General features: G+C 39.9%; 1 protein-coding gene across 1 annotated transcript in view; it reads left to right on the top strand.

Annotated features, from left to right (window-relative positions):
- LRP1B (LDL receptor related protein 1B) overlaps positions 1 to 26,960 on the top strand; it is a 470,805-nt gene that overhangs the window by 68,547 nt on the left and 375,298 nt on the right. The window contains exons 2-3 of the mRNA XM_027815297.2: positions 22,222 to 22,341; positions 23,721 to 23,849. Of these exons, the coding sequence (XP_027671098.2) occupies positions 22,245 to 22,341; positions 23,721 to 23,849 (226 nt within the window). The 5' untranslated portion in view covers positions 22,222 to 22,244. The remainder of the gene's footprint in view (positions 1 to 22,221; positions 22,342 to 23,720; positions 23,850 to 26,960) is intronic.

Genomic DNA, 26,960 nt, shown 5'->3' with positions numbered 1-26,960 from the left:
TCACAATTGTGAATGTATTGCATATTTGTTTGTTTAGTTGGAGAGACTGTGTCTTTTAGAGGCGATTGGAAAGAGAAGCCTTTTGTTTCAAGTGTCCTTTGTTCTGTATGCTGAGCTGAGGACAGGTAAACAGTTTGGAAGATGTAGAAAATGGTGCTTTTTGGAGAATAAATGTGTTCAGAATGGAGAACACTTGGTACTGTGCTGGAGGGAGAGAAAATGAGGAGCATGCAGCAAAACTAAAAACTTGGGAGACATCAAAAAGAGCCAGGCTTGCTTAGTGCAAGGACAAGACCCAGAAACTTGGAAGGAAAGGAAGAAAACCTCCCCTAGACTGAAATTTTGGGTTTTCTTCAAACTAAATGCCATTGCAAGTTTATGGGGCTGCAAAAGAACACTGAATAAACAGGCACTTTTCTTGTTTCAGCAAGCCTTATTTTTTGTTTGTAGAGATGGTAGCTAAATTAATCATTTAAATTCAGGTTTAGATGCAGAAATTAGATGTTTTCCTGAGATAAGGTGAGGGTGAGCAGCTATAGTTCGCATTGAGTCAGCTTCTACCAGCTGGACTTAAAAGATGCTCAGTGCTTCTGAAATTCAACTTCTTATTTTAGGAACTAGATCGAATGAAGGCTCCAGTTAGAAAATAAGAATTACTGGTTTCAAAAATTCAACCCCCTCAGTCCTGTTGCTGATTTGTCTCTTGTCTGACAACTAACAGGTTGTTGCTGAAAACAAGTAATAGCTGACTGTAGTAGAAGTTGCATTCATAATTTTTTAGACTCCCATCTCCAATCCTGGACTGAAAACAAGGATTGTCTGTTGAAACGTAATCAGAAAAAGAGAGGTCCAGGTAATGTTCTCTAAGATCAATATAGAAATACATTATATGTTACATGTAACATCTTACATATAATATTATAATTTTCATAAAATATTGTGTTATCATGTGTATATAATGAAAATATATCAATGTATTCAAGCCATAATAAATCAGTTACCAGTATTTCTTCAGCAGCTGCCGTGGCTAAATGTAGATAAACCTGACATTCAGCCAAAAGAAAGTGTGAGCAAATGAATCCAGGAGATACAAAGGTGCAGCAGGAATAATGAGTTCAAGGAGTAGAGTTGCAACGCAAACTGCTTAATCATAGTGTCATAGAATCTTTCAGATTGGAAAAAACCTTTAAGGTCATCAAGTCCATCAGTTAACCCACTGAATACAATGAAGACTCAGTCTTCTACTGAGAAGCAGTATTACAGATTAAGTTGCCTAGAAATAATAAACATCACTTTATCCAAAGAATTTTGTGTGTGTTTTGGGCTGCTTTGCTACGAAAGAAGGAAAGTGCAGCCGTGGTGCCTCGCTGTTGGCATAGACCATTTCCTTCACTTACATGGCAGCAATGATGGACCATCAACTGTAATACTTCCTATATAGTCTCAAGGTAGCCCAGCACTTTGGAACATGATTAAAAAAATAAATAAATAATTTTTAAAAATCATTTTGTGCTGATAGGCTTTACAAAATTAAGCAAGGCTTTTTTTCTAAAATTAAAGTTTTATTTTCTTCTGGTTATTAGAAAATGTGAAGGTGAACTGTACACACTTACATTTAACCTCTGCTGAAAATGCTTTCCAGATTTAATTTTCAATTCCTGTTTTCTTCATGAAAAATTTAATTATACTGCAACTATTTAAATCACTCCTTCTTTAATTGCCTTTTTATTTTCACAGTGATCATCAATTCAGATTTTCTACTATGCAGATTGTAGTGAAATTGATGTATTAATGGCTTTTATTAAAAGCCACTCAATAAAAAAGGATGGGTGGTGGTGGTGGTTGTTTTTTTTTTCCTCAACTACTCCAATCTCGTCTTCAACTTTGTGTATTTCTAAGCATTTCAACTATGCTTGGAAAGAGGTAATAGCAAGAAGATAATTAAGAGCCATGTATCAAGATTGTTTCAGTGATGTTTTATAAGTGCCTTTGTGCATGTCTCTTCATATGAGTGCACACGGACATAGCTATTGCCAGTATGTAAACAATATAATTTTTCAGGCACAAGTCCAGTAGTAATAATACAGATTTACTGTAGGCAAGATGCTTCTATCCTGTTTTTACTTTAATCTTACTTTGGGAGGGAAAAGAAGAGGTTATTTTATAACTGTGAATTTCTTCTAATTGCTGTTCACACTCCTAGCATCATCAAATTTTGTAGAAATGGTGGGAGTACTTATCTCAAAAAGTCTCTTTGAAGTCTGAGCATCCTCTAAGAAGTTCCACTACTTAGTCAAGCAAAAAGGACATCTAATCCCAGCTAAAGCTGTTCTGTATTTGTAAAAGGCTTTCTTCATTCCAAAAGCTCTTCCACAAAGAATTTTGTTACTCTTGATGGTGATAAAAGCTACTGTAGATTTCTTTGACTGTATATCTAGTAACCTATCAACAAACAAACACGGCTCAGGAGAAAGGTTTGATTCTTGTTCTTCAATCTGGTGAAGCCTACAGAAACTAAATGAATAATGAGATATTTAGTCCAATTTCAAAACCATGTTTGATGAGGGCAAAACACAGCTTTTATGAAAGTGTTCAAATGACATGCAGAATTTACAACATGCTTAAAACAGTCTCCTGTAAGAAGCATTTGTAGAGAAATAAGTTATTCTAATCTTCATTTTTCCAATTGATAATCTCTCTACTTTCTGATGAAATTACTGAATAGGAGAAACCTGTAACTGAGGTCTTAAAAAAATAGTTAACTATATATGATGCAGTATTCATTCTGTATTTCATATATAGAATATAATTAGGATGTATGCATAATGAACAGTATTTCAACAATATTTTTATATGAACAATTTGTTATAAATAATTAGAACTATTAACTATAAATGCAATTTTTACCTATATACGATACAGAGATAAGTCTTGCAATAATGCTGATGATATTTTGAATAGTTTTATTTCTGAGTAATATTTTCTTGCAAAAAACCTTTCTTGTGATGCTGAGATGCAAAAAAATAGCTATAAATACAAACTAAGTTGATGTATTTGTTTATTAAATTCCTATTTTGGATGTAGGTGGCTCTGCTTACTGAGTCCTACGTAGCTGGAGTATAAGAGTTCTTTAAGGAGAAAATCATCAGGTTCTCTGCCAATGGAATGAGTTAAGAGCAGCTTAGAGTTACATCCATCTCCTGTGTTTCTACTGAAGAAGTTTTGAAAATCTACACTGAGAGAATCTAAAATTCTGCAAAAGTTTGTGGAGACAAGACACTAAAATTGATTTTGAGAGAAGCAGCAATCCCTACCAAACCTGTGCGATATTCATTGTCTTAAGCCAAGTACTTGGCACAGTTGAACTGTTCTCTAAAAAAATCAGAAGCTTTAGAGAAGGAAGCTTGAGGGGGGAAACAAAAAAACAAAAAAAACCCCAGATGCTTTTCTCTTTTCCTTTTGCTTTTTTTCTCCCTCCAGAAGCCAGGGAAGAGCCAGATTAACTTGTAATGTGCCAGAATGTAGTAGCCAAATGATAAGCAATACATAAAACCGTCATGTAAGTATCATGGCAATTCCTTAATTATTCTCATCAGGTAGAAATGGGGCTGATTTTTGTAGTGCAGTGTAAAGTACATCTAAAGCACAAATAAGTTGCTCATTTTTGGTGTTACCCTTTGCAACTGTGCCTCAAACAATCTCAGGCTCTAGCATGCTGAAATTGGCATCGAGAATTTTTATATCACATTTTATTAACTGATTTATCAGCCTTTTCCGCTTATGCCCTGGAGAATGAAGCTAAAGGGGCAGGATACGGGGATGACATTGATTTACACTATCCCCACTAATAAAATGAGTCAGTGAAAAGTCCAGTGAGAAACTGAATTTTTTCTTCTCCTGTACATGCAAACATACGTAAATCTACAAAAAAAAAAACCAAAAATGAAAAAACCCAAACCAACACACACCTCCCCCCAAAAAACCAAAAACAAAACCAAAACACAATCAAAGAAACCAACAATAAAACCCCCAAACGTTACCTAGCCATAAAAACTACACATGGCTGAAAAGATTCATCAGAAACTACTTAGCAGTTGTTTGATTTATAGCTTGGACTAAGGGAGGGGTTTGGTTTTGGGCTTTAGGGGCTTTAAGTGGTTTGAAAAAAATGTTCTGAAACAACAGCTGGGGAAGTCACAATGAAAAATAACAGGTGTAATTGCCCTATGGAAAATATTCAGTAAAAATTGAGCTTTCCTTTGTTTTATTTGTGCTGGTGACAATAGCAGGTATGGGCAGTGTTTTGGGCAGTTGGAGCTTTGGCACTGGGTAGCTCACAGACTTAGAACTAAATGAAACAATGAATGAAAAGCAGGTTTTGTGCTTCCGTTGCTTTCAAACTCAGCAACACAGAATCAATTACACATTGCCAAAGGCTAAAGTCTCGTTAGTTGGGTAAAATATAAGAAAAGCATTGAGGAAAGATGAGTCATTGTTAAAAGGCAGCAAATGTTACCATACTTTACAGTGTTATTGCTGATCATGTTTTCAGCTGGTGCTCTAAGTATATTTAGTTCTTGCAGAATAGGTAGTGCTAAACCATCCTAGCTGGATGCAAGGTGAGGTGACAACAAATTCTCAAATGTACGATTGTGCGTCACCTCCCAGACATCAGGAGGGTACGTTTGAATCACAGTAATTTTCTAGGCTTTGCAAGTTGAAGGTTCATATTTTCTGGCTTCTCTGAACGTCTGCATTTATGCACACCAACATACACGTATGAGACAGCACTGATATTCTTAACAGGCCAATAACTCAGCTGTTAAGAAAACCACATTCATCAATATTTTGAGTTTTGGCAATTGTGAGTCCTTCCAGACCCAACAGCAATATACAACTCTAAGTGGAATTTGCTACGAATTGTGCACCTCCAATGGGGCACATGCACTCCAGAAGCCAACCTGCCATCCAGTCCTTATTGCTGCAGGGGAAAATTGAAATGTTTAGCTTCTTTAGCTGGCAGACACTGTAAATGCTGCTTGTGAAAAAAAAAAAAAAAAAGTATCACTTATCTTAGCCCTTGCCACGGTTCAGAAGTATATATCTCTGTCTCTCAGGGAAAAAAACCCAACAACAATTTCATAAGAATATTATTTCTCCAGAATAATTGTTCCTTGCTGCCAGTTTTTAATTGTCTTCTAGCTTAAAGTCCTTTCTCATATCTGTCACTGGTTTTTAGTTGTGTGCATTAAAAAAATTCAGTTACTGAATCACACATTCAGTTCTCTGGGATCCATTGTTATTCAATCCCTTTATGTAATTGATTCCAAGTCCTTGGCTGAGTTTCGAGGGAAGCACTGCCTTATGAGCCAGAGGTTTCTGCTTGGCAATTTTTTGAGGATTTTATCTGTCAAGTGAAGTTGTATTCATGAGAGAAGCAATTTCTGAGGTACTACTTCCATGAAGAGGCATGAAATTGGACGTTGGAAAAAGCTATTATAGGTGTATTTTATGATTTCAAAATGATTTAAATATGCCTTTCCACATAACTGAGAACTGAGCAAAGTAAATATAGATGCAAGGTTTTTTTGTTGTTGTTGTTGTTGTTTTGTTGGTTTTTTTTTTTTTACCCCCCTGTATCAGGAAAAGAAAAATAATAATCATGTGGCCTTTCTTTAATGTTTTAAAACTTCCACAACCTTCCCAGTTCTATTGCACCATTATATCTGCAGCACTTGTTGAGGCAACCGAACAAAGACAGAAGCTAAACTTGTCACTTATCTCTGCAATCTGTCATTTCAGAGGAGGACCAAGGCATCTTGCTGTACCTCTTGACATGAACATGGCATTGAAGCTGCCAGGCTGCATCTGCTGGAGGCACAACAGAGATTATCAACTGAACTTACTGTGCCATTGGCCTGGACATTTGGCATTTATCAATATATGAAAACACACAAATTCCTTACTTTGCGTGGTCACATTGGGTAGGGGCTTCTACACATAACAGCTCCTACACTGCACAGAGCACTTGTGGCCATGCACAATGCTCCCCAACATTATTTAAGTTTGTGTGAAATGCCCTTTGGATCCTGCTGTGCTTATGTAAAAGTCAGTCTGGCAGCACTGCCACCCCATTTGCTTGCAGTAATGAATTAGAGTGCCAGATAATAGCTCTATAACTCTTGCATGCACCTTCTTCCAAATCTAGGACTCTTAGTAAGAGGGAGCGCTTGTAAATACCACCATTTCGTAGCAGTCTGTTCTGTAACAGTTCTATTTATTTTTGATAGAGGCTTGATATTTTAAAGTACTTCGATTCCAATTCATAATATAATGACAGATTAAGCATTAATTTACTGTGGAGACAGAACGGAGATGTAGGAGTTGAGAGCAGAGTATTTCCTCCTGTCCAAACTGATGTAATGCATGATAAAACGTGAACTGAACATCCGTTTCTGATACCTGATCCCAGAGCTCTTGGGCTCCACAGTTCAAAGGTACATGCATGCAGAATAACCTGGGATATTATCAGTCCTGAGCAGTGGTATTTATTGCATTTCTGATTTATCTTTGAAAAAACAACTATGTTGAGATTTTTGCTAACCTATGCTGCTGACTTGCAGGACGTTGCATTTCCAACAAAGTCTATTTGCTAATGAAACTTGCTTTACTTAGAAGCCAGTACACTGTAGTTAGATAATAGGAAAAGTAATTCTTCTTAACACTGATTGCTTAATGGATAGTTAATATTTTTTCTTAAGCTAAGTACCCTGTGGAACAAGCAAACTAATTGCCCCACAGCATAAACATGTAACACAATCTTCAAGACACATCATTGTTACCCATACAGCTTACACTTTTGTTAATTGTGTCCCAGTAAAATAATGGCTGTATTAATTTACTACTGCCTGGTGATCAAAAATTGGTCAGTGATGGTCAAAAGGCTAAAAGGGTGTCGAGGAGTGTCAGGCCACCGAGTCTGACTGATTTGGGGGAGAATTGATAGCCAACCATGACCATAATAATGCCTCTATAATGTGGGCAAAGGTGAGCCAGTCGAAACCTAAGATTTACGTCACTTACAAAGTCCTCATATGGGGCTCCAAAGTTGTAGAAAACGTAAAAACATGTAACTTTAATTGAACTGGCTGGGTAGTTAAGTGTAAATTCCTGTAGAGATGGTGTAAGGTCCCAGCCTAGCAGCCACTAGGCCTACAGGGGTTTTGGTGTAACAGAACCTGGCGCTCAGTCAGCCATGATGGGCAGTAGGGTACACCAACGTGGTGCACAGCCATGTTCCCGAAGCTCTGGGGCAGGCCTAAGAGCCGCCGGGAGCCCGCGGCTCACCCAGCATCAGCTAATGGGACTCAGGTGGAGCCAGAAACAATGGCAGCCAAGCCCCGCACCAAAAAAACCAACCAGAGAAAGCCTTATGGAGCAGTAGCAACCAGGAGTGTCGCCAGTGGGTGGGCAAACAGGGCCCGGTGTGTCAGCAAGGGCATGGCACGGCAGGTGACATGAAGGAGCATGTAGGAAGGGTGTTGAAGCCCCGCCAGCTTAACCAGGGAGCAACGGTAGACCCCTGGCAGAAAGCCACTGACTCACGAAGCTCTGCACCTGCCATGATTGACACGTGTTGCCAGACGGCGCTGGTGGGAAGACGCAGCCGCGCGGGTGCCAGGCTGCAGGCCGTGCCCTGCTGTTACACCAGCAGGGGTGGGCAGCGGTGGACACCCCTGCGGGAGTGTGTGTTTGGTCATGGGTCACTTCATGTGGCACCAGGCCTGCTGGCAACAGCGCGCGTGCGCCTGCCTCGGAGGGGGGAAGGATCTTTGCACAGGAGTTAGCAGGGCTTGTTGAAAGAGCTTTAAACTAGGTTGGAAGGAGGCGAGGGATAAAACCAGGCTTGCTAGAGATAAACCTGCAGGTGGGCAGCACGCCAGTGACTGAGGGATGGTGTGGTAGCGAGGACCTTCATTCTGCTGTCTCAGTGGAGGTAGGAGATGGAGATCCATGCGGCAACAAAGACAAAAGTACTATAGATGTGTTAGAAACCACAGATGAACCTGAGAATTAATTCGTGTGTGAATTAGGGCTTCTCCCTCTTGGTAAGTCGTGGGATCGCTGGCACAACTGAAGTGCATCTACACCCATGCGCGCAGCATGAGCAGAAACCCTGGAGCTGGAAGCCACTGTGCAGCAGGAAACCTATGGCATAGGGGCTGTCACAGAAACATGGTGGGATGACTCGCACAACTGGAGTGCTGCAATGGGTGGAATGACATTTTCAGAAGGAATAGGCAAGGAAGAAGAGGCAGTGGGGCAGCCCCGTATGTTAGTTAGGGAGTGTTTTGATTTTCTAGAGCTTAGTGATGGTGACAATAGGGTTGAGTGTTTATGGGTAAGAATCAGAGGGAAGGCCAACAAGGCAGACATCATGGTGGGAGTCTGTTATAGACCACCCAGTTAGGATGAAGGGGCAAATAAAATATTTTATAAGCAGCTAGGAGAAATGTGATAATCACTAGCCCTTGTTCTTGGGGGGGGAAACTTCGACTTAGCAGATGTCTGCTGGAAATACAACACAGCAGAGAGAAAACAGTCTCGGAGGTTCCTGGAGTATGTGGAAGAACGTCTTGACACAGCTGGTGGGCAAGCCAGCTAGGGAGGGTCCCCCACTGGACCTGCTCTTTGTGAACAAGGATGGACTTGTGGGTGATGTGATGGTTGGAGTCTCTTTTGGGCACAGGGATCACAAAATAATAAAGACTTTTCAAATCTCAGAGAAGTAAGGAGTGGGGTCAGCAGAACTGCTGCCTTGGACTTCCAGAGGGCAGGCTGTGGCCTGTCTAGGATCCTGGTTGACAGAGTCCCTTGGGAGGCAGCCCTGAAGGGCAAAGGAGTCCAGGAGGGCTGGATGTTCTTCGTGAAGAAAATCATAAAGGCACAGGAGCAGACTGTCCCTGTTCATTTGAAGCTGAGCTTTCCATAAAAAAAGGAGAGTTTATGACCTTTGGAAGAAGGGCAGGCAACTCAGTAGGTCTAAAAAAAGATGTTTTGTAGGTATACATGGAGAAAATTAGAAGGGCCAAAACCCATATAGAACTTAATCTGTATGCTTCCATAAAAGAAAAAAAAAAAAATAACAAAAAGAAGGCTAAGCAGAATCTCCATCCAACATAGTGACAAAGTATGAGGAAAAAGCTGAGGTTCTCAATTCCTCCTTTGCCTCAGTCTTTTAACAGTAAGACCAGTTGTTCTCCAGGTACCCAGCCCCCTGAGCTGGAAGACAGGGATGGGCAGTAGAATGAAGACCCCATAATTCAAGGGGAAATAGTCAGTGACCTGCTACACCACTTAAACACACACACAAGTCTATGGGGCTGGATGAGATCCACCCAAAGGCGCTGATGGAGCTGGTGGAATTGCTCACTGAGCCACTTTCAACCATTGATCAGCAGCCCTGGCTCACCAGGGAGGTCCCAGCAGCTGGCTGGAGGTCAGCCGGTGTGACGTCCATCTACAAGAAAGGCAGGAAGGAGGATCCGGGGAGCTCCAGGCCTGTCAGCCTGACCTGGGTACCAGGGAATATTATGGAGCAGATCACCCTTAGTGCCATCACGTGGCTTATACAGGAGACCCAGGTGATCAGGCCCAGTCAGCATGGGTTTATGAAAGGCATTTTGGGTTGACTAACCTGATGTCCTTCTATAATTAGGTGGCCTGCCTTGTGGATAAGGGAAGAGCTGTGGATGTTGTCTACCTAGACTTTGGTAAAGCCTTTGACACCGTTTCCCACTGCTTGTCCTGGGGAAACTGGCTTCTCGTGGCTTCAATGGGTGTACTGTTTGCTGGGTAAAAAACTGGCTGGGTGGGCAAACCCAAAGAGTGGTAGTGAATGGAGTTACATCCCAGTGGTGACCAGTCACAAGTGGTGTTCCCCAGGGCACAGTATTGGGGCCAGTCCTGTTTATCAATGAACTGGACACAGGGCTTGAGTGCTGCATCCTAATTAAGTTTGCTAACAACAAAAAGTTGAGGGTAAGTATTGACCTGCTGGTTGGTAGGAAGGCTCTGCAGAGGGATCTGGACAGGCTGGACCGATGTCCCAAGGGCAACTGTATGGTGTTCAACAAGGAGTAGTGCTGGGTCCTGCACTTGGGTCACAAACACCCCACACAATATGACAGGCTTGGGGCAGAGCGGCTGGAAATCTGCCCAGCAGAAAAGGACCTGGGTGTGCTGGCTGGCAGCTGGCTGAACATGAGCCAGCAGTTTGCCCAGATGGCCAGGAGGCCAACAGCATCCAGGCTTGTATCAGAAACAGTGTGGCCAGCAGATCTAGGGAAGTGACCTTCCCCCTGTACTCAGCACTGGTGAGGCTGCAGCATAAATCCTGTGTTCAGGTTTGGGCCCCTCACTGCAAGACGGACATTGAGGTGCTTGAGTATGTCCAGAGAAGGGCAGTGGAGCTGGTAAAGGCTCTAGAGCAGCTGAGGGAACTGGGGGTGTTTAGCTGGGAGAAAAGGAAGATCAGGGTACAGCTTACTGCTCTGTACAACTCCCTGGAAGGAGTCTGTAGCGAGGTGGGGGTTGGTCTCTTCCCCCAAGCAACAAGTGATAGAACTGGGTGAAATGGCCTCCAGTTGCACCAGGGGAGGCTGAGATTGAATATTGGGAGAAAATTCTTCCCTGACAGGGTTGTTCAGCATTGGAACAAGCTGCCCAGGGATGTGATTGAGTCAGCATTCCTGCAGGTGTTTAAAAGATGTGTGGATGCACTGCTTATAGACTTGGTTTAGTGGTGAACTTGGTAGTCCTGGGTTAATGGTTGGATCTGGTGATCTTAAACAAGTCTGATTCTGTGATTCTACTGTCTGTTGATTTCACTGGATATAGATAGCAGTAATGAAAACTGCAGTATTAACAACTTCAAGTGAATCATTTCATACAAGAAAATTGACTTGAGGTGGGTTAACTGAGAACTGTTCCATTGTCTTCCCCTGGACACTGGATCTCCATCAGTTTTGGCCCAGTGCAAGTGCTACACTTCACACCAAGTTACTCAGAGCTGCTGCAGAGGTCACTGCTTTCTGAAACAGGTGGGGGTGTTGCTCTGTAGCTGCTGCTTTGGATTCCTGTGGCAGGGAGAAAGGTTACTGTCATGGAGGACCTCCCATAATATCATTGTAATTAAAAAATCAGTTATAACTCTTCAGAGTCATATTCAGGTCTATTTAATTATAAAATTCTGATTACTGTAACATGGCAACAGATACTATTTTGGAACAATGGTGTCAGTCAGGAGTCTTCATTGATGAGCTGTTATAAAGTTTTAGTTTAGAGCCTTAATATAAAGATTTTCATTCTGTGAGGTGGCCTCTCAATCAATAATAATTCAAAACATAAAAAATTTCCTCAATTTTATAGAAAACTCAGAATTGCTTTCTGCACTATGTAGTATTACTTTGTTACTGAGGTACATTTTAACAAAGGAGATACTCCTTTGCTCATGTGTTACATGATGCCATACAACAAATTCATATGAACTTTGTATTGCTTGTTATAGATGGACTTCAATACAGTTGTTTTTGAATGAGAATATCCGCATGTGGAAGTTCGATGTTTCAGTCATCTACGAGAGACTGTTTGAAGAGAGATGTTGAACAGTGATGATGACATACTGGGAGCTGGCTTCCCATTAAATAGAGCTTGAAAATATGTATAAAACTGTAGTAACAGTCACACTTCCACTTAGAAGTCCTTGTTAGCCAGTGGCTAGATGATCTAAGTGGAATTGTATATATAGGACTGTGCATCACTGGTGAACTTACACTTATTAGGTAGTGGGTAGCTATTACAACAGAATGCTATGGGGCTTCAGTTATTAAATAGTGTTTCCAGAATACTCTGAGACTCACTCAGCAGTTTTTAGTTGGAGGTTGTATAAAAAAATGCACTTCTAGGATGATTTCTTAAAACGCATTCAGTAAATATTTGTACTGACACGTAGGTATGTGTGCATATATGTGTATATTTTTATAAACAAAAAAGCAAAAGTATAAAGCATAATTAAAGAATGAATGTTACAAAGATTAAATAGTGGTATGTTTGAGCACATTAAAAATTATCATCACCAGATGGTGAAATAAGGCTGAGTATATAAACATGAGACTGACCAAGATCATCAAAATACTTGATGGTCAAAATAAGTGATGTTTAAGAAGATGAAGTGGAAAATGTTTCATCAGCGAGAAAGATTATGTACCTCTTCTATAGTTTATAGCTTTAAATTTTCTGATGGAAGTATCTGTGACTTAATTTGGTCGATCTCACACTAAAGCACATGAGGAACACTTGTACATCCCATTATGATGTCCAGACCTTCCAATTGCTTTCACTTTTAAAAAATATCCAATGCAAGGGCTGTTAGAGTGTGCCATATCAGTCCTCAGTATTTCTTCTTCACAAATACTTGCTACTTTTCACATCAAAAGGTTACAGAGTCTTACAAGAACATGTGTACAATAGAACTGCATCATATGGGAGTCTACATTTGTGTCTGTCAATTAGGAAATTTCAATCCCTTTTTTCCTTCATTTGCTGAATATATCACGCATTTTCTATTCCCTAAGAACTGACTTTGCTTTTTGTTGAATTAAGATACAAAAGCTTGTTCTATTTATCGCCTAAGTAGATAGCTGACAAGAGCAATAGTCTCGAAGGTAATGTGCTGTGTGCTGTGTCTGAAGAAATGGAGATTTACTGTGCAAGGATGAACAGCCTCCTGTGTCCTGCCAGCTCTGTGCAGCTGTCACTGCTGGAGGGACATTAGGGGCTAGAAGAGCCGTGTGAGAGGGAGGTGATAGCAGCTTCTACAGGGAGCAATCACTGCCCAGTCTGCCTTCCCACCACCATCTTGGCTGCAGGAGAAGGGAGAGGAAGAGAAAGCTCTTCCACAGCTCTGCATCTTGACCTTATTCTCTTCCCATTGCCACATGCCCTCTGCAGATGGTTTTTAATTGTGCCCTTTCCCTGTTGTACGTTTCAGGCTGCTGCAGGATGAAGTGATGGTAGCAGGTTTTTGCAAGGAAGAGACAACCTGTACCGTCCCACAGATTCCCCGAGGTTAGCAAAGACCTCTGGAGAACATCTAGCTGATGAATGCTTTGCTGAAAGCAGGGTCACCTTAATCAAGTTGCTCAGCACAATGTCCCATCGGATTTTGAAAATCTCCAAGCATGGAGGTTCCATAACCTCTCTGGGAAACTTGTTCCCGTTTTCAACCGCCCTCACAGTGAAAAAAAATGCTCAGATGGAAATCCCAGAAAGACGTTTTGGTGGGTGGAGAATAGGCTTGCTGCCTCTGGAATGTGAATAACAAAGGACATATTTAAGACAACAAAATAAGGGTTGTCTTAGTGAAGGGACAACCCAGGAGGGGGGACCTGTCTAATCAGCGACAGACTCCTCAACCTTATTTAGATCTCCAGAGCTCCCCTTGAGAGGCATCCTAACATCGTTATCGTCCCCAAAACATTACTGGATTGTTTTTAACACAAGGCCCTGCTCTGCTTCTGCCACTAAGTTACATTTTTTCTCTCGAAGCATTCCTTCAGTCACTGAAATGCAATTTACTTATAAGGCTGAGAAATTGTGGGCTAACTCTGTAAATGCATTGTATATGACTAGGCCCAGACTCCTAAGAAGCCTGGGTGGTCTGATCGTGGTGACTGCCAGCCCTCGCTGTGGTTCGTCTATTCTGTTAGTCTTTATCACAATTCACAAACGCTATTAGTCACTACATTAATTTCTGGATTTTTAATGGACATGTTGAGTATTGTCAGGCTTCATATCTCATTAGGCACTATCTAATGATGATTCTGCATAACTCAGTGGACCTGCTTCAGTATGTATTCAATACTGTGAAAACCGCTAAAACTATGAACTGGTTTATCTAAACTTAAATACACCTGTATTCTTCTCATGTGAAGGATATGTATTCTTTTAAATCTGTATCTTGTATCCGAGTTAATAACCAGATAAATGACTTTCTTCACTTTAGTCATGAGATCACTCAGTTTAAATTTTCCCATGTGAACTTATCTTTAGCTTCTGCTTATGCTTGTGTATGGCAGCCAAGGTAGAACTAAAACATCAAAAGGTCAAAATAATGAGCCATTTCCACTGGTGAAGCTAATATTTTACTACATGCCTACTACCCACTGATCTTACCTTTGAAAGTGTTTTGTGATGCTATGGTTGAAGAACACCACATAAAACAAATTGTTTTGAAGCTCAGCCAAATATTGTAGGTCAAGATCTAGTCAGGAATAAATTTCAATAGTACATCCTTGAAAAATAAATTTATCCATGAACGTAGTCGGGAGAGACTATCAGGTAGTATTTTGAAGATGAATATATTCACATCTGAGTGATGACTGGGGTATGAATTTGGTAGATTTGATTTGCTTATTTAAGCTTTGTTCTTCCTGCAACAGTCCTTCTTTCTGACTTCATTAAGTTGGAAATGCCAAAAAAAAAAAAAAAAAAAAAAAAAAAAGGAATTCTGTCTTTTTAATATCTTGTTGCTTACAACCACCCTGAATTACTCAGCAAGAGATGCTAACTTTCACTGAACAGTGATCACTAGTAAGACACTTCTGATTTTTAGAAAAATGACAGGTGCATTAAACGAGATGTGTAATTTTCTTTTAATCACACAATAGATGAATACATTGTTATGTCTATTTAAAATAATATATTAAGTTGTTCAACAACTGATTGCCAACACATAGACAGTGATGTGTACAGAGATGCAATAGAGGGTTTAGGTACATCAGATACAATTTATGAAGTAGAGCCCATGTGCCACCATGTGCAGAAGTTCTTACCCTGAACGAACACTTTCCCTATTTCAAGTAAAATTTTCTGCCACAGTTGGTGTTAGGGACCAAAGTTTCCCAATGTGGAGACATCTACTGATGAGGGTGAGCTCTGATAAAGTATAGTTCACATAACTTTTTCTTATAAATGGTAATTACTATGACAAAAGCCGGTCTTCGGCTTTTAGATGATGTCATTGTCCTTAACAGCACTTGCTTAGGAGATGGGACCCACACTTGCCCAGGTGTGCCATCAGCCTCAGAGGTATTCACACCTCAGCAGGCCATCAACCATTCTCCCATAGGATGCACCAGTCACTGAGTCGTACGCAATGTAAGGTGTTATGCTAAATCAATATTGTTAGGAAAAAGGGAGTTTGGTGAGCTCAGAGATTACACATTAGGCTATGACTGTTGCCTGATGATTATAGTGATGGCAAAAGGTGGAAATAGAGCAATCTGTTAATATGTGTTATTCAGTAAGTATTTTATGGAAAATTCAGGAGCAGACCGGTACCCAGGACAAAGCACCATTTTCAAGCATCATTTCTCTGGTTATGTCCTAGAAATACTACTGCAACACTCCAGCCTTAGGAAAAAATTCTGCACTCTGGAGTTTAAGCAAGTGGAGTTATCTAACAGAAGTCCAGGCTTAGACATCTAAGCTCTGTGAAGGAATAGGAGTGCAGTTATACCCAGGAAGTACTATTTACTTTAACTTGCTATGGGCAGTCCAGGATGCAGGGGTTTTCAGCTGTCATTCTGGGTTACTGTTACCTGGCCTGTGCATGATACAGAAATCCTGTACTGCCTAATGGATCTCTGGGGCGAGGCAGCTAGAGGCTGGCTCGCACACCCTAACTGTTCTTTATTGAATCTGAATTTTAGCTAATTTTTCTGAATGGATGGTTTATTTTAAGAGCTGATCAAAAACATTGTTAGTCATTTTTTTTTTCCCAAGGCTCCTGGTTGTGAGTCAGGAAGCAGCAGTGACTTGGATAGTGCCCAGATGCCAAGGATGCAGCTCGAGCTTGTCCAGCCATGGGAAGCACAAAATAGGTGGAGGACATGTTCATCTAAGCACTTGTCTAAGGGCAAACAGGAATCTTTTTCCTAGCCTGAGGTGTTGTTCCCCTTGTCTCTCCCTAACTGGAGTATAACGGGGCATATCTGCCATATCTTGGATGTTTTTTGAAAAGTGACGACTCCTGCTTCTCATTCTAAACCTTGACTATGGTTACCTATAGCAGGTCTATAAAGTTATGGATCTTATCTCTGATTTCCGCAGCTCTTTTTTAATGGTATATGTACCATAACAGAGTTACGGGCTGAAGTATGTGACGAAGGTTATTATATTTTTGTCTTTTTTTTTTTTTTTTTTGTATGATAGTCAAAACTAATAAAATGATCAACAAATGTAAGATAAAAACATGCAGCATTATTTTGATCCAGCTATTTAATTCTATCAATCAAGCTACTCTTTCTGCTGGAGAAGCAAACTGTAGAGCTTTATATTGCATATATAACATCAACAATAACAAACAAAAAACTTGGGTAGATTACATTAAAGAGTCTAATCTGTAAAAGAATTGTACTTCAAAAACTTGGTAAATGAAATAGAAAAGTAAGGCTCCCAGCGTATGTGTGATAAGAATAGTCTAGACATCAATGTATGAATATTGAATCACAAAACCTGAATGAATAACACAGTGATACGATCAAATAAATTCATGAAATATAAAGCTGCCAGAAAGAATACAAATATTTAATAGGAAAAAGAATATGTATGGAGTACAATTAGAGACTAGTTCAGTAAAAAGCTCCCCTAAGTTTTCCTTTAGGTGTGTTCCAGAGACAGCAAGAAAAGGGTTAGTCTTATTCCCATAGTGAAAAATGATGTTTTAGCGTAAGAGAGAGTGTTGCTTGAGGAATATAGTACTAGAAGCAACTTTCTGGGTCATGAGAACAGTTTCTGGCATTTCAGGGGCCTTTCCATATGCTGTCTTTCATGAATCTATCATGATCCATGTCAAAAACATTTATTTATTTTCTGTCCCTGCTGTTCACATTCAAAGAGGAGTTCCAGAACCTGATTACGGTAATACCTTCTCATTTTCAGTCAGAATTTATTAATGGGCAATTTATACTCATTTGTACTTTTGCCAATAGCCCTTTAGCTTAAATTGTCTCTTTCCCTGCTGTTGATCCTCTGATACAGTCACAGACAGCAGTCATAATTCCCCTTTGTTTTCATCTCCTGGCACTAATCACTACAAAAACTTGCAGTCTCCCCTCAGACTGCAGCTCTCCGTTCCCCTGCTAATCCCTGAGACCATTCTCTGATCCTGCCGAAATGTCAGTTTATTGCCCAGCTATCCATCGGGGTGGCCACAGCCACAGATAGCTGCCTCCTGGAAGTAAGGGACTCACGAGCATCCCGGGCCTGGATACCAACGCTTTCTTGATGGGAGATACTTATCCCAATGCTCTCAGCAATGCATTTCCTTTTTTCCCAGGCAACAATTCACTGGTAGCTCATAGTCATTCTCTGATGAACTATTTGACAAGGATCCTTTGTTGTTTCCAACTGTGAAGTCCCAAACTGACAGCAGAAGCTCCACCATTATTCCCTGGGCATATTATCTGCCACTTCGAACTAGTAAACTTCAGCCAATTTCTTTTATTTACTCCAGCTCTGGATCATTGACGATTATGAACATTGTATAATGAATAAATTTTATTTTACGGAGTACTGTAGAATTGTCTATACTCTCTGGTATATATTGTCATTACAAAAGGCACAGTACAGGATTCTTATATCATTAATGTACTTATGAAACATATTTTTTTTTGGTACGATAGTCAAAAATAATTAAACGACCATCAGATGTAAGATAAAAACATGCTGCATTATTTCAATCCAGCTATTGGATTGGCCCTATTATCATCCAGGGGGCTCAGAGATAATGGCATTTAAATGCATTTTTCTGGGTGTGAATCTAGTTCTCTTTCACCCTCTCAGGAAAGACAAAGCTAAATGAGATATCTTCGTAAATCCACTGTATTTCTCAACAAGAGCCAAAATTAAGGAAACTGCAAGCTGAACTGCTTTTCTTGTTAATAGAAACAGCCGAGACATCTAAGCTTGAGAACCTGGTGTGAACCTATTGTGAATCTCATGTCAGCTCAGGAGGAACTGACAGAAAGGATAGTCAGATCAATTGGTTAATCCTTTCATTAAAAAGCCATTCAAGAGAAGATAGTTCCCTCTATCACTCATCTTGGATGAACTATGATAAGCAGTGTGTTTCCTTGAACACGGAATAAATGAAGCCAGGATTTTATTACTATGAAGTCCTGTGGGAGCAGTTTGTCCAAGTAGCTTAGAGCTCCTCTGAGTCATTGTCAAAGGTATATCACTTTAGGGGAGATGAGATCAGCAGCATCCTTGCCTGATTGACTGCCCTGTTATGGGACTAGATACCTGGGAATTAGAGGCATATGAAAGTCAGGAAGCACAAGATTGACATGAGTGGCTTTGAGAGAACAGGGTGGCTTTTCTGGTAGACCTGGGGCACAGCTTTAGAGAGGCACCTTCACCGGTATGTAAGAAGAAAAAAAAAACGCTGCCCTTCATGTCTCCTGTGGAAGAAACAAAACATTGAACAAAATGACCTAAATCAGAGCTAGATAAATTTTCAGTACTCCCTGGGCTTGGAGAAAATAGATCATCCCAAAGGCGCTCACAACTGCTTCTGCTGCCCTGTATTTCTGCAAACCTCACGGCTTGCTTGGCAGCTCATTGTCTTGAACTGTGGGTCTTCTTGCAAGCTAAAAAGCTCTGTCCTCTTGCGTTCTCCCTGTGCAGCTTCTTTCTTTAATTCTTGCCACAGACATACCAAGCTTTTACAAATTCAAAGGTTTCTGTAGCTGTGATAAAAGTGAAAAGCCCAGTGATGTTCATTCTTCGCTGCCTGTGTAGTTGGTAAACCAATTCACGTTGAGAAAAGATACCCAAGTGGGTGCATAATTTTACCCTGATCCAAAAGCAAAGTAGGAAGGGCAAGAAATGAAGTTCCCTGGGTTTTATCTCTTTACATTTCCTGTCTGGAGTAATAAAAATATCAGTGTTCTGCTTCTTGAATTTTCTTTGCCTCCTCACCTCTTTCCAAGAAGGCTGTTGCAAAACTAAGCAAACCAGAAATGTATTTGCTGTCTTCCATAGCATGCCCTTCAGTACTTCTAACCTTTCCAGAGGCAAGCAAACTTCATTGCCTTCCAAAGGTTTTCAAGACCAGTTACTTAAAATAAAGAAAACAAAGTAGCTAGTAAAATAAATAAATAAATAGAATCTATTTTTATAGTTATTGTTTTGTTTTTTCTATTTAAGAGCATCTGACGATGCCCTTCCCAACATGTTTTAACTGCTGCTCAGCCCTGCAGTAGTCCGGCACTTGGACGAGGTGATCATTGTTGATCCCTTCAGACTGAAATGTCCTCCCTTTCCCTTTCCCTTTCCCTTTCCCTTTCCCTTTCCCTTTCCCTTTCCCTTTCCCTTTCCCTTTCCCTTTCCCTTTCCCTTTCCCTTTCCCTTTCCCCTTTCCCCTTTCCCCTTTCCCCTTTCCCATTTCATTCTATTCCATTCCATGTTAGCTTTCCCTCAGCATTGTTGTTGCATTTTGTGCTTTTCCACTTACGGACTCCCCTGGCAGGTTGAGCAGACCAGCAGCAGAGCAAAAATGTTGTCAGGCAGGAAGGTGTCTGTCACACAGGCAGTGAGAAAGCTCTTCACTGGAGCTGTGAATGGAGGCAAATTACAGTTGTAATAATCGGATGGATCATTTAATGGTGGGAAATGTTAGTTTGAAGTCTGAAACATATGGCAGTGAACTGTGCTTCTTAAATGGATTTGTGGGAATGTCTGGTTTCTATGAAGAATTCCCAGCTGGCTGCCATCACCCTCCAGGTAAAAGTAGTTTTAGTGTAAAACTTGAGGCAAGTGATAGCATGCTGCTTTTCCTAGCTGGCTAAAATGAGAGAAGGTACTTTGTTTTTCTCACTGGTCCAGTTTTACCTGAAACAGTTATTGACAGTGGACCATGAAAAATGGCTTTTGAGAAAACAGATTTGAAATTAATTGATTAATTGATCCCTGTCATTAGATATTATTCACAATAAATTGATTTTAAGGGCTTGCATAAGAGAAGGAAGGATAAGCAGACTACCTTCACAGAGCAGCCCTTTCTAAAAGCATAGCAGATGGGATGAGGACACCAACAAAGTTGTGAGAGACAGTGTGAAAAATGAGAAAGTGCGGAAAGAATGAAGGTTGAGAAGTGTGACAAGAAATGCTTTTGGCAGGAATGGTCTATTCACAGCACTATACTTATACCTGCTGTAGGGAAAATGCAACTTTTTTGTATTAAAAGCCACGCACTGCAATGATCTAAAATCAATGAAATGCAACAGTTTTTGTCGAAAATATGAACAGATAAACTGTTCGTATTAATTTTCCCTTAATGGACCTCACGTTCCAATGTATTGCTGCCGTTCTGGTTTGTGCTGCGGGCTGGCTGCATCCAGGATGGAAACGTGCAAACAAACCATGTCCCGTTTGTGACTCAAATAGTTATCATCCAGGAAAAGCTCCTGGCCGTATAGCATCAGACAAATATTTGAAGAAGGAAATTATAGGTTGTAAAGGATGGTTGATCCCTATTTGCTTAGTAAATGAAATCTATATGTTGGTTTTGTTCAGATAGAAAAATAAACAGACACCAACTCATCAGGCTCGGTTCCAGCTCCACACCTTGGCGTGCAGCCAGGTTACCTTTGGGGAAGTTTCCCGCTTTACATTCTAGGTGGGACTTGTTATTGGAAAGGTGTAATAGATCTAAGGACTGGGCTAGGGACAAGAAACCGACAAAGCAAGCAACACATCAAAAACGTATTATCTTCCTATTCAAAAAGGCACAAAAGGCAGAGAAATAACACCTGGAGAACGGGCATTTTTAGACAGCAAATGGTTTATCAGCCTCTAAATTGTGAGGATTACAGAATTCTAGGGAATGCCCTGAGATAATTGTGTGGAAATTCTTTGGTGTTGAATAGTTGCATTATAGTAAGTAGTAACTTTGGGTGCCAGCCACATCCACTTTTCTCCAAAAATTTCAGCTTTATTTTGACACTGACAGACGTTCCAGAATTGAAGCCCCAGGGCTCAGATGCTTATGCAGACTCTTCTTATTATTCATTTTCATTCTGCTCCCAAGTTGAACCTGATGAATAATGATCAGACAGATTAAAACTGCCCACATATTAAAATACAGATTTCTCTTTCTCATTAGGACAGACCCAGTTACTTAAAGCCTGCCCTGTAACATAACCTTTCTTTCTCCATTTGCCAGTTATTTTCTGTTCAGTCTGCATATAGTATTGAAAAATATCTTCAGATCAACTCCCTAAGCTGTTTTTCTCAATCCTTTTCTTATTTCCCTGGAGGAAATAATGTTGTTGTTGATTAAAATACTAATTTTTGATCAGCAAAATTATCGATACAAGGCATACTGCTTGGGGCTCTGTGGTGTTTGAGGTTCTTTTGTTGGTTTTCATGCTGTTTCATGCCTGAAAACATTACAGTGTATATTTCTACAATATTTATTCTGGTTGTTAGCATCATGCCTTGTGCTGATAGTATGTATTTAAGCAATAGATTCTATGAAGGACTTCCGTAGTAATGACATCTATAATGTCTACTGCTCATCCAGCATTATGTGTCCAGCATTAAATTATTGAGCCAGAATGTATTCCCATTGATTGCTGTGAAGGTTATATGTGTATCAGTAAATCAAAACAAGCTTTAAAATGATAGAAAATCAATTGATATGAGAAATAGGAAAGACATTGATGTTGAAACCTTTCTTATAAACTTGGCTGGTTTTTTATAACTATAATATAACTGTTTGAGCTTTGGTGTTTGGGTTGGTTGTTTTTTTTTCAAATCACTGCTTTGACTGAAAATAACTGATGTGCAAAAAATCAGTGTCTAAGCAGGGAAACAGTACACCTCAATAATAAACATGAGCCACTTTTGATAGAAATAAAATGCTGATTTCTATTTATCAGCTTGCTGAAATGCAATTTTTAAAGCAGTCATTTTGCAATGTGTGTGTCATATTTCCAAAGCCAGCTAACATAAATGGTGGTGGTATTTGTTCCTGAGACTTACACTTTTATATATATATATATATATATGTAATTGTCTTAACATTGCAGTTTAGGAACGTCAAAAATATTTAGTAACATTTGCTCTAATTTTATTTTTTTTTATTTTCAGAATTGCTACCCAAATGCCAACAGATGAATTGCCAGTACAAATGTGCCATTACCAGGAATGGCACCAGGTGTTACTGTGGTGAAGGATATGAAGCAAGCAGTGATGGAAGGAGCTGCACAGGTAAAGAAGAACCATGCTATAACGTTAACCCCCGGGTATCCAGAAGGTTTCATGAGGGCTCTCAGGTGCAGCAGACTGGGGGTGGGCTGCCAGCTGTGGCCAGCAGCAGGCTGGCCAGCACAGCTGCTTCCCCACCCATCTTCTGAGGTGTTCCTCAGGAATCAGGGTTAGTTTGATGGGCAGACGGGGAAATGTGTCTCTCCAAAATGAGAGTCAGGGCCCCCCAGCTGAATCCGGGTCTTCCTGTGCCTGTGCCCCAGCAGTAATTCTTCTTAAATTATTGGAAGGAAAACAGCCTCAGACAGACTGGAGGAGGTGGGGAGTGTTTCCCCGTCCTCAGACTTGCTTACAGCTCATTTGTGCAAGCCACTTTCCAGACCTCGCAGGAGACACTGTAAAACTTGTAGTAATTCACCTCATGCCCATAAAGTCACACCTAGATTAGAATTTGATAAATGCACGCTCTGAGATCATACAGCTTCGCTGGGAATGTTATTTAGGTGTAATGAATTGTAGACTGAAATTGGTGTTCTTTTCCATTTTTGAAATATATGACTTCTTAATTCTCTATCCAGGTATTTGTTTCTTGTTTTATTTTTTCTCTTTTCATAATACTATCAGAGTTCTGTTGCCTTATGTATCTGCTTACTACCAATCACTCCTCCCTCCAAGTAGTAGTGCTAAGCCTGATTCTTCATAAATGTAATTTATTATAAGTTCTTTTGCTCTATGGTTGTCATGTTTTGTGATTAAAATATCTATCCAAGGAAATAACATCAACAGCAGTTTTTTAAAATGTCAATTTATTACTTAAACCCTCAACCACTCTTAAACAACATATCTTGCTTTTACAGTATTATACCTATATACCCTAGTTGAGAAAATTGTTCTTTATTAGAGAAATATATAGGTTTTGATGTAGTGGATGATGGTTTAATGTGGAAGTTGTGACAGTTCATTTAAGGAACTATAAGACATTGACAGCATAAATAGGTTTGGGAAGGATAATCAATTATTTCCTCTCTTGAAATGTTCCTTCATTCATCAGCCCTGATAACTAGTGGTCTCTAGTACTAACAAGAAGCCAGATGTCTCTCTAACATGGTGTAGACATTAGATAGTACTTGGAAAAAATGAAGGTTTTATCTTTTAAAAATAATCTCTATTACACTTGAGAACTCCTAGCTTTCTGTTTGGTTACTGGAGTAATTTCAACAGCCAAAATCAGTGATAAAGTTACGGCTTGAGAAGGGGAAAACACAAAACATCAGACCATAATGACTTAATGGATTATACTTTTCTCTTCAGTTTATGACATTTTGTTGAATTTGGTTTTTTTTTCCTAATTCTTAAACAAGATCTTGTTAATGTCCCTTTAGATTTGAATGAATGTAATATATATGGGAGCTGTAGCCAGATGTGTGTAAATACAGATGGATCGTACACTTGCAGCTGTGTGGAAGGTTATGTACTTCAGCCTGATAACAAATCCTGCAAGGCCAAAAATAGTAAGTTTTAATATCTTTTTACCTATAATGAAAATATATTGTGTTTTGGTCCTATTTAGAGGATACATATACAAAGGTAGACAGAGATGAACACAGAACAGATGGATCTCCCTTCACTCTACTACAAAGAACCACACAATAAACCTAGAAAAGCTATTCACATATTACAACAATGCTCCAAGGGAAGTATTAGAAGTTAGTATATGGTTATTACTAATTAAAGTGAAATACTCAAATCACCCAAGATTACAACAGTTCCCAGTTTCCCTATTCATAAATAAATCAAAGATTTTCCTCACGCAAACAAAATAAGCTGTTTACTCTGGGAAGACAACAGAGATATTGAGAAGACAAAGAAAATGATCATGAGGTAATTGTGCCCTTAGGATAAAAAAAGAGATGAGATTTCTTTGTCCTTGCAATATCCCAAGAGATTAATTTCATGATACATGTATTCAGACTAGGCTTTTTGTTGCTTAGTTCATGTTTTCATTAGTAATTGTGCTTTGGGTATTTGAGGAAATTAGTGAATTGTGTTTAATGAAGTGATATTATACATAGTATTTTTCTTATTCAGCATATTGATTTAACAATGCTTTTAAAACCCCCAAAAGTTCTTTAAGAAATTATTCAACATCCACATTGATTCAACACTCAAGTACAAAGCCAGGTTTGTTATATATTTTTTGAGTTTCCTTTTTGTGTTTGTTTTGCCATCAGAAAATAGGAAGGTGTACTGGGTCTTTTTGAGGCTTCCTCACGTAAAGAGCATTGCTAAATATGTTCTGACTGAGCACTAGTAAGAGTTACAGAGTTTTTTTACTGCTTGTACCAAGTTTTGTATTGATCCACACAAACAGTAGAGCAGTATTTTAAAAAAATCCACAGCAAAGTATTGTGAGATAACAAAGTCCATACAAAGTAAAAATATTTTAATATTCTTCTCCCTCCACTACATGAAAATCAATAATGCAATTCTAGATCACGAAGTGCTCAAAGGTGCCAGTACTGAGCTAGAGATGAGCCTTTTTTCTTCTTAGATCCAGCAGACTGTGTGACAACGGAACGTTAGAGTGAGCTGCCAGTGTCTTGAGGGTCTTGATTAAATTGTTGAGGTTAACAGAGAAGAATTACTCCCCTGTATTTCTTACTACTTCATCATGTTTATTTTACAGTAGTTTTCACATTTTCTGTTATTTTTTGAAAGGAAGCGCTACTCATTATGCTGAGAAGTCATTGCAGGACAGTGTAAATCAAGCTCATGGTGCGGCAAAGGAATGAGTGTTGGAGTTTTTTGCATAAACACATATTTTCCTTGACTTAACACTGGATTCATTTATAAATATGCTGACTACTTCAGTCAAAATCTTAGGGCGCAGAGGTCAAAAAGATGCCTGGCACAGTAACGAAGTTGCTTCTATTGCAAAGCTCTGTAGGAGCTGCAATGACTTGTAACGCTGCTTCACTGGGCTTGGCTTACAGTGTGGAAAATAGTGATGCTGCCGTGTACCAGCAGGACACTTTCCTGCACCCATACCATTACATTCTTAGCTTCACCGAGCATACAAGCTGCTTTTCTCAAGTGTCTGCCTTGTAGGATAAGGATCGATCAGGGGCTAAAGGACAGTGTGGCCTTGCACAAATACACTGGTGAAAAGTATCTCAAATGTGTGATAGATTACAAGTCCGGAAAGAGTCCGTGTCATCTTGCAGCACAGGGGGAGAGGTACGTCACTGGTATGTATAAGTAGAATTATTACTTTCAAGACATCCGGAGTAATGCTGCTAATTCATCAATGCAGGGACATCTTCAGCTGGGATATGACATACAGTGAGGGGCATCACACAAGGCAGCAGTGGATCAGCAGAACAGAATCCAGGAAAAATAGGTGTCTGAGGCGAAAAAAAAAAAAGGCACTTACTTATACATTTTATCAACTGGTTTTTTCTCCTTAAAAAGCCTATGGAAAGTATGGACAGAATGAGCAAGCGCTCTGTTTTGTCTACATTTGCCAGTTGTGGTTGTCAAATAGATGAAGAGCTAAGGAATATCCTGCTCTGTGTGTGAAAGCTATGAATGCTAAGAAGCAGCAGTACAAGTTTAGATGGGGTTAGGCATTATGTAAAACTTCCAATGTTAATAACAGCAGATCTCCTAAGAATACGAATTGCCGTCCACCTCGAGATCCTAGATACGGCACAACACACGACACCAAACTGACAGCCCTTGGCCACATCTTAGTTGTCTCTATAAACTGAGTAGGCGGTTTCTGGGTGTTTAATGGAGCGGAGGAGGTGCTGGAGGCCCCAGTTACAGAAGGTGTGAGATGTCCCCATGTGTGTGTGACCACGGGTCTGGAGGAACCCTTCCCTGGTGCAGGGGGTGAGTAGTGGCTGCTGGAGGTGCCCAGTGCTCCTGCCCAGTCCGGCAGCCCATCGCCACAGCCATCCTTCCACAAGAGGGATGGGACCAGTAGCTACGAAGTTCACAGAAGCTCCTTTTTTTCCTGCCCTTCAGGTAGCCAAACGGTGGGCTGTGAAGGTGGTAAGGTTTATCCCTCATTAAATTCTGCATATTTTTTTCCTCAGCTCATTTAAAGAACTTTGGAGCCGGAAACTTTTAGCTGCACAGTGCCTTTTGGAAGGATGTTAAAATAGGTATCAAAACAGCTGAGGGCACACCCTGTTTTTTCCCAGATTTTTTAAACACATTTTTTTTCCACGAATAAATAAGCAGTTAATGACTTTTTCTGAAGTGAAAATGAAACAAAATTTAGCTTTGCTGAACAGTGTTTTAGAACTTTATTTGTCAAGTTTTTATGCCTTTATTTCAAGGCCTGTCTTTGATGAAAACAATATTTAAGGAAACAAAATGACAGAATTGGAAATATTTGGCCCATCGGAAAAAAATAAAAAATACCTGTCTTCCAAAAGTTGCTATTATGTTTTATATCTATATAACTTTTCTAGAGAGAAATGCCATAGGATAAGAAACATTTGTCATATAAATAAGGTGGGATGAATTGATAATGATCAAAGTAAAAAGCTTTTTCTGATATTTATAAAAGATTCATCACTCTTTCACAACACAGTTTTCTTGTAAAATGTCAC

The sequence above is a fragment of the Falco cherrug genome, chromosome 8 (assembly GCF_023634085.1).
Source record: "Falco cherrug isolate bFalChe1 chromosome 8, bFalChe1.pri, whole genome shotgun sequence".
Classification (NCBI taxonomy): Eukaryota; Metazoa; Chordata; class Aves; order Falconiformes; family Falconidae; genus Falco; species Falco cherrug.
The sequence above is the reverse complement of the archived record's forward strand: the minus strand, read 5'-3'. Positions and strand labels throughout refer to the sequence as shown.